The sequence below is a fragment of the Camelina sativa genome, chromosome 19, assembly GCF_000633955.1.
Source record: "Camelina sativa cultivar DH55 chromosome 19, Cs, whole genome shotgun sequence".
In the NCBI taxonomy this organism is placed as follows: Eukaryota; Viridiplantae; Streptophyta; class Magnoliopsida; order Brassicales; family Brassicaceae; genus Camelina; species Camelina sativa.
Genome location: NC_025703.1, coordinates 10,789,118 through 10,797,550, shown reverse-complemented (window position 1 = coordinate 10,797,550; position 8,433 = coordinate 10,789,118). Strand labels below are relative to the sequence as shown.

The window sequence follows — 8,433 nt, the reverse complement described above, 5'->3', positions numbered from 1 at the left end:
TTTCTTTCAGATTCAGTGGGGAAAAAGAATCTTTATAGCTAACCGGCTTGCCACGTAAATGACCAAATTGCCCTTGATGATATGTCGTGTGAATGCGTTGATTTTTATTTCAGATTGGATAAAAATTAAAAACGGTACTTCGGTCTGCTGTCTTGTCCAATTCCAATGGGGAGTGTAGTTAATTTCTTTTGTTGTCTTGTCCCCAAACAAAAACCTTTTTTATTATTTTATTACAGTTGTGTTAATAGATTTGCGGATAATCTGTTTTTTTTTGTTTTTTTTTTGAATGGTAGGGATACAGCAGTACGCTAAAACCTTTCTAAATAAATAATTTATTAATTAATAATCACTATAGATTAATAAATTTTGTTGGTCCTATGTCGGATTAGTGTAAAAAATAGCAAAATCTAATAAGATAATAAAATAAGAAAAGTTTTGAAATTCTCTTTTAAAATATTGTCCTAATAATATTATAAATTAATAATCATGTAATTTTACATATATGCTGATATAGTAATTTATGCTTTATAATTTTGTTTTTTTTCCAAAAATTCATATCTATAAAACAATTGTTATGTTGTATTTTAAAAATATAATGATATAGTAATGTATGCTTTATAATTTTGATTTTTCCCAATAGCTCATATCTATAAAACAATTATTATGTTGTATTTTCAAACTATAATAATGTAAAATACTCTATAATATGTTATAAAAATAGCTAATTTTTTAAAAGTTTTCAAATATCTAGCTATGCATCATTTTTATTTTGATAGTTTTATAGGCTATTAAAGTAAGACAATTGATATTATTATCCATAAATTTGAATTGATGTATATCATGTGTATAAGTAAGATTATTTATATTATTTGTAATTTATGGTCAATAATACTTTTTAAATATTATAAATTTAATTCTAAACACATAAAATTTATAACATCTAAAAGTCTAATATTTCTTTTGCTAAAATTGTCTCAACTAATAACTTTTAAATATTTAAACAATTAAAATATATATCTATAAATTAATAAAATATCGTGATTTTAACATTATTAATTTATAGAGGTTTTACTGTAATTCAATATTTGAAAATCGTGAAAGTAAAACTAACCAAAATTAAAGAAAAAAAAAAGGTAAATGATAGTACTATAAAAATAGAAAGTTAGAGAAAAGGCAAGAAACAGTAAACAGGGGTGGTGACCAAAAAATGACAAAGGGGAGAAAAATATCCTTAGCTTACACGCAAAGAAGATAAAACAAAAATAAAGGCTAAAAGTTCATGTCGACCAACAAAAAACTATAATGATAACACATTTAAGATTAAAAAACCTACAAAAATGATAATGAATCCGGTTCTGTCTTGGTTCCTTATATACGTTTGGAACACCTTTATTTCACTTTTTATTTTATTATGTAAGACAAATATGGTCCACTTATCTCCTTGGATGATATAATATGTAAGAAAATTCGAGCAAATATGTAAAAAGTGTAAATAATTTTTAAAAATTGAACTAAGTTATATAGTTTTGTAAATAAATGCCTAACGCTTGATATTAGAGCAGATGGACGTTGTTAGGAAACCGCTCAACCAAATTTCATTATGGGCTCAATTTTTTGACGGCCCATTTATTATATCGTTCTAATTTATTTTTTTCAGTGGAAAAAGTTATCACCGACCGCATGAATGAAACTGTATCACTTGAAATATTTTTAAAATGATGATTTTGTGCGGTTAGGCGGGCAAATTTCACGAAATCTCAAGCTTCTTTGGTACACCAACGCGCCAATTCCCATGTCTATTGAAGACTCTTCCTCTTCCTCTTCCTCTCCAATCCCTAATTCATTCTCATGGATTCAATTGAGCCGCCATCGTTTTCGCTAGGGTTTGATCTTGATGCTGCATTGGATCCCCAATCTGATTCCCATCAAAACCCTAGCTTCTCCGGCGAGCATTTAATTGGGGACGAGCCAGAGCCTGGACTCACGGTCCCAGATTCCGATCAGGAGCTTGAACAAGATTATGCGAGCCCTGTTCTCAAGCGGCTGCGACGAGGGATTAATCCAAACAAGTGTCCTGCGAAAGATGATAGAGGCGTGGGCCGCGTGGCCAGTGAGTTGTTAGGTTGCAGGGAGGATCGGGATGATGATGACATCGAGGAGTTCTCTTCTCCAGAGGATTCTTCTCACACGGGTAACTTTTACATTCTGAGCTTTTGCTTTCTCTTTCCGAAATATGGGTCTTACTTAAACTACTGCAATTGAATCGAGCATTGTTAGATTTCTTATCAAACCTTTATGAGCTAATTAGCCTTTTTCACTCTTCGGGTTTAAGTTCGAATTGCATTTGAAGCTGGGAAACTTAGGCTTCTTGGATCGGAGATACATTGATAATGAAAGACCATCCCTAGTTTATTATCATTAAGAACTAAAAATTGAGTATTTAGGAAGTTGATGCAAACCCTCTTCTATTTTAGTTATGTGGGTCAGTTTGATGTGGCGCAAAGATGAAAACTTGATTGCAGTTGTTGACACTAGTAGGTAGAGTTGGTTTTGTGGAGTCTTCAGGCTGAGAATTTTGTATTTGCAAGGACATTAATTTAACTTGATTAAGTTTCATTCCACTCAAACTGTTTTCGTTTAGATTTAACAAAATTCTCTCGGCTGCTTGTGATGTATTAATTCTTCCATCGTTTGTTGGTGTTTTTCTTGATGTAAAACTTGTGTTGCCACATGCAGACGCACCTGCATCAACAAGGAGTCATTTTTCTAGTTGCAACTCAAGGGTGCCACTTCATGGTACTGGGGTCTTGTCTAATCAGCCTTCTATCTCCCGGGGCAAAAGAAAGCAGTCGGATGTTCCAGCATCTGCTGGCTCTGGGATTAGTTCTGTTGCATCTTTGTTTCAGAGGCCAACTCATAGTCCTCTGCGAAGGTTCCAGCTTCTAGATTCAGATTCAGAAGATGACCATCCATCCGCCAGTAGAGATTTAAGCGGAGTAACTACAACAACTAATTCATCCTCAAAGGATAACCTTTCTGTTCCAAGTAAACCAAAGAGAAAGGAACCTGGGTCTATCCCCTGTATTAAAGATCTGTGGAAAGATTTTTGCCCGGCAAGTTCCAAGATTCAAACACCAGCTTTGGATGATGTTTGTCAGGACTATTTTAGCTCCATCAAGACGACTAGCGCATCTCAGAAACAAAGCAGCGCTGTGGCAAGTAGTAGCAATAGCGGATATCATAACGAGACTGGCTTTCAGCAAACTGGGCAATTTTTGGATTTGTCCCAACCTTCTCCTCCATCTCATCGTTTCTTCTTGCATAGTGATCCAAGGATCCGGAATCTAGCCCGAAAGCGGTTACCAAACTTTTTGCCCCTGGGAATTGTCAATGATAGGGAGAGCCAGCGAGAGGTGTTCCTTGTTGATTATATGTAGGTTACTCCTAATGCCTTTCTTATTTTGACACTTACAATCTTCTGCTTTCTGGAGATTGACTTATCTTTCGAATGCCATTGCAGGAATCAATTTGGCAGCAACGGGAGTTCTAAAACTGGAGCCTCTAGCAGCAAAAGCTCCAGAAGAGGGCAAACAAAGTCAAAGGTTTCAAAGGGCCAAGAGAGCGCACACACTTCTGGAGGCTGGTTGAATCCTAAAACGAGTTCTGCAGTTCCAACGGATGCTGGGAAAAGACGTGTATCAGCTAAGAGTGGCTCTGCAGGTCACTGGTTCACATCCGCAGAAGGAAGGAAGGTAGGTTTCTGTTTCCACAATTAAGAAAAACTACATAGAAATATATGTAACTTGAAAAATGTGTAAATCATACACGCAGACGTGTTTTAAGCATGGGAACTATTTGTTACAGAACACACAGACGCAAGGGACGTCTGAAACTTTTGTAGTCTCTGATATTTACTTGCTCTTGTAGGTTTATATCTCTAAAACCGGACAGGAGTTCGCAGGTCAAAGTGCATATAGATGTTACAAAAAGGTCAGCATCTACTGAAGCTGGTTTATACCATCTGATAATGTTAATCTTCTCTATGAACTAATTCATTGAACTGTATTATTGTCCGCAGGAGACAGGAGGCGGGTTTAAGAAGTCCAGAAAGAAACGACAGCCAAAGAAGAAGGCGAAGAGCTGAAGAAAGGAAGCCATTGTTTCCTTCTAAGAACTCAGGTAGGATACTGCGAACACAGACTCTCTTTGACACATATGTATAGGTTGTATTAGTTTAACATTATTGGAACCAACAACTTCATCAGCAAACGTGTGTTCGTTAGGAAGACTTTAGTGGTCCATGATGATATATTAGCAACGTGTTTCATTTTCAGTCTTGATAAAACAAACGTATTTTATTTTTGTAGCACACCCCTATTGACTCCTTCCTATCTTTTAATTCCCACCTCTGATATATGAATCTTGGAGTTTTGCTCTCTATATATCGGGAGACAACGTATGAAACAAATGCAGAGAACCTGGAAAGTCCATGTGTCTGTGATCAGAAAGTTTCTCTAGATTCAGAGACTGATGGGTTTCTTCTCAAATATTTTCAGCTGTTTCGCAAAGGAATCCTCTGGGTCTAGAGACTACATGTGTGACGGTGGTGTTTGTGTTCTACGAAGATCCAAGACCCCGAAGCTTCAAAAGGGTTAATTTAATACATTTACTTTAGTTCTTGAAGCTATGTAATCGATATTTTGTAGTATTTTCCAATTTGTAAAGATGCAAACCGAAAGAGATTCACGGGTTAGCACATATTTAATTTTATATGTTATACAACTTGGTCAGAAATCATCATGAATTCATGAAATTTGTTGACTAAAAATTTGAATTTGATCCTTGAGATAATAATCAATAATCATAAATTCCAATACCGATGAGTGCCGGTTATTATCGTTTTTCATGTACCAATTTTTGTAAACCGAAAGTCTGAAATTTAACCGGACTTTATAATATCCGTCTTGGTTCAACAAACAGCTTCAGTTTAGTAGTCAGAAAATCTCGTTAGTGGCAGAATCAACAAGTCAATGGAGAAGGTGCGGAAGGTGGTGAACGAAATCGCCTACACGAGAGACCATAGTAAATCCCCTGCACTTCACCGGTCTCTCGTTCCCATCCTCAAACTCGCTTCTTCTCTATACGGAGTCGCTCTCCAAATCCGCCGCTCTCTCTACCGCCTCTCATTAGTACAAAAACACCGGTGAGTTCTTCTCTCACTCGATCAATTTGAATTTTTTTTTTTTTTTTATTAATCGATTTGATAATAATAACATATGTGGAATTAAAAAATTGATGCTGAAGATTACCGGTTCCGGTGATCAGCGTTGGGAATCTGAGCTGGGGAGGTAATGGGAAGACGCCAATGGTGGAATACATTTCTCAATTCCTCGTTGATTCTGGACTTTCACCTCTTATCCTGACTCGTGTAATCCCCTCCCATTCTTCTATTTGTTAGAATTTGAATTTTAGAGTGTTTTGCTTGTGAACTTAGACACTACACATTCACTGCAGGGTTATGGTGGTGGAGATGAAGCCAAAATGCTTAAAAGACATCTTGAAGGTGGACCGGCAAAGATTGGGATTGGTGCAAACCGAGCATCTACTGCTGCTTTGTTTTTCGAAAAGTATGGCTGTGTTGATCCTTCTAGTATAAGGTCATTCTTTGATCTTCATGAAAGAGCAGAAGCTATGAACATTTCGCAGAAAATTGGAGTAGTTGTTCTAGATGATGGGATGCAGGTATATTCAAAAAGTGTAGCTTTATTATTAGCCAAAAGGAATCTGAGATTTGTTTGTTGTGGCTGTTTACTGCACTTTTCAAGACTTGCTCTCTTGTTTGGTAGATAGCATTGGAGTTTGTCTCGTGATCTCGAGATTGTGATGCTTAACGGGATGAATCCGTGGGGAAATGGTCATTTAGTTCCCCTTGGTCCCTTACGTGAACCTCTTGTGGCGCTTGAGCGGGCAGATATTGTTGTAGTACACCACGTGAACTTGGTGCGTTGACAACTCTCTGTTTCCATTTCTCTTTACAACGACTATTAAAGTTTGTGGTTTTTAATATTTCAGATAACTAAACAAAGCCTCAGAGATATTGAGAACATTATACAAGGATTTAAAAAGTCGATACCGATTTTTTACTCCAACATGGTGCCGAAATACCTGTTCGATGTTAAAAATGCTAAGAAACATTTAGCTTTAGAAGCATTGCGCTTTGCCTCTGTGCTATGTGTTTCCGCAATTGGATCCGCTGACGCATTTGTCAAGACCATCGAGATGGTAAGTTGTTTTCTGCTGATCTGTAGTTTCATGCTCACTTGATTTTGTTACAAAGATTCAGTTTTAGCTACCCTAAGTTTCTAACTAGTGAGTTTTACCTTTGACAGACAGGAGCACGTTATGTTGATAGACTTGATTTCAGTGATCATCATTTATTTGAAGCACAGGTACAATGCTACTACTTTCACAGCTATTTTATGCGTTATTCTCTATTTATTTAGTGCCATAAACGTGGATATACACAGATTCTTTTTACTTAAATCAAATCAGCTTTGATGAATATCGTAATGAAAAATGCAGGATGTCGAAACTATGAGGAGGAGAGCAAAGGGACTAGAGCGAAAATCTAATTCCAAGCCTATCATTGTGGTAACTGAAAAGGTGAAGACAAGTTTCTGTTTCTTGTTGTTACTTGCATTCATTATTAAGTTCTAGTCCAGAGGCATGAATCTAACTCTATTTTTATTTTCTTTTTGGGAAATTAGGATTATGATAGAGACCCGGACATCGTCAAATGTCTGGACTCATACACAGTCTTGGTTCTATGCTCTGAGTTGCAAATAACTCATTTTAGAGGAACTGATGGGGATAGCTTTAAATCTACACTTACGAGAGTAGCTGCTAAGTTTTGTGTTTCTAATTAGATTCAAGGTTTTATCTTACTGCATTTTGTAGCTACCCTTCGAGTAAACATCCTCACCTCGGTGAGTATCTCAGCTTTGGCTTCTTCAACACCGCTTGGTCTTCGTTACAAGATAGTGGCCACTTATGCTTCCATCGACTTGTTCTTGGAAGTTGCTTCGTTATTGCTTGATCTCACAGGTTCCAACACCCTTGTTTGGTTTTGGTTCATAGCTCTCAAGATTACAATCTCGATGACCTGTTTCTACCTCTACCCTTTTGTTGTTTTGGCTTTGGGGATCGCCTATCTTTGTTGTGCTTTAAACTTTGAACTCTGTTCTGTATGTTCTGTTCTGTTTTAATGGAATGAAACATATCTTTGTCCAAAAANAAAAAAAAAAAAAAAAAAAAAAAAAAAATCTTACTGCATTTTGTTGTTGTGGATCATTACTCTTTAGGAATTTGATGATGTACTTAGTTTAGAAGGAATTATATTTTTTAGTAAGTGAAAAAAGCAAAAAAAAAGACCTTGAGTGATCTTAATTAAACGGTATGTTGTTAAGGTTTAGTTTGTCGATCTCTCTACAAACGCTATTTTTGCATTTCTACTTTTTTATGTGTTCAAGTTACATTTAGACTTATTCCCTCTAATTTATTTCCACTTATTGGTTTACTCGAAAACTGAAACCTCAAGTCAAAGAGAGATAATGAGATTGTCAAAGAAAAAGAAGAAGGATGACGATGAGGAAACAAATTAATGATGCGGGTTGGTTTTTGCATGTGTAAATCTGATTTTTACACTTATGTATTTTTTATATATATGCACGCACGCACCGACGCACGCACCGACGCACGCATGAAAAGCTACACTCATATACAGTATATAGGACTGACTTGGAGTTATTTTCTACAGTATTTAATTTGGTCCTTTGAAGTGTGATGATGATCCCTTATTCCCTTATAATATATCGACAAGCGTGTGTTTGCTGAGATGTCTCCACTCTCCTCCAGACTCCAGTACTAGAGAAATCACTGGAATTTAATTTGGCGTTACGAAAAGATTTTGGACCCCAAAAATCGCGAGATAGATACATGACGTGTCGTAAGCGTTAGGTGGCATTATGCATGGGGGTGAAGATGCAAAAGGTTGTCAAAATTTGTTGGATGTATCGCTTTATATACTTAAAGACCATGCTAGTATGCCACCATTATTACATTGTACAGTCCCTCTTCGCTACAACTTCCAAGACATCTTGCATCAAGAATAACAAACTACAACGCCATGGGTTATGGTTTATTTTAGGGGGTGGACATCTCTCGTTTATGATCAGCTGGTTTTGGCTTATTTTTGGTTGGTTTACAGAAAAATAGATCATTTTAAAACCGTGAGTAGTTTTTTAGTTTTCTTTCATTGTTTCAAAAATATTCATTCTAGTCAATTAACAGAATTTGTGTTACACAAACATAATCCTTTTATATGGTTGCTACTTGCTAGTGACTTTTAACGAATTATTAGTGTGTCATCTGACA

The 8,433-nt window shown here is 36.2% G+C and overlaps 2 protein-coding genes across 4 annotated transcripts; both read left to right on the top strand.

Annotated features, from left to right (window-relative positions):
* On the top strand, window positions 1,699-4,758 carry LOC104765932. Of its 2 annotated transcripts, none has more exons than XM_010489725.2 (6): window positions 1,699-2,191; window positions 2,737-3,433; window positions 3,521-3,752; window positions 3,928-3,990; window positions 4,079-4,179; window positions 4,557-4,758. In XM_010489725.2, the coding sequence occupies exons 1-5, from the start codon at window positions 1,849-1,851 to the stop codon at window positions 4,142-4,144; spliced, it is 1,401 nt and encodes a 466-aa protein (XP_010488027.1). In that variant the 5' UTR covers window positions 1,699-1,848; the 3' UTR covers window positions 4,145-4,179; window positions 4,557-4,758. The 2 variants fall into 2 exon arrangements, with proteins under 2 accessions (XP_010488027.1, XP_010488026.1); XM_010489724.2 differs by having other exon boundaries at window positions 4,368-4,758.
* On the top strand, window positions 4,898-8,433 carry LOC104765933 (probable tetraacyldisaccharide 4'-kinase, mitochondrial). Of its 2 annotated transcripts, XM_010489727.1 has the most exons (10): window positions 4,898-5,203; window positions 5,305-5,428; window positions 5,515-5,742; window positions 5,851-6,000; window positions 6,073-6,282; window positions 6,390-6,449; window positions 6,583-6,663; window positions 6,768-6,940; window positions 7,324-7,355; window positions 8,374-8,433. In XM_010489727.1, the coding sequence occupies exons 1-8, from the start codon at window positions 5,031-5,033 to the stop codon at window positions 6,924-6,926; spliced, it is 1,185 nt and encodes a 394-aa protein (XP_010488029.1). In that variant the 5' UTR covers window positions 4,898-5,030; the 3' UTR covers window positions 6,927-6,940; window positions 7,324-7,355; window positions 8,374-8,433. The 2 variants fall into 2 exon arrangements, with proteins under 2 accessions (XP_010488029.1, XP_010488028.1); XM_010489726.2 differs by lacking the exons at window positions 7,324-7,355; window positions 8,374-8,433 and having other exon boundaries at window positions 6,768-7,292.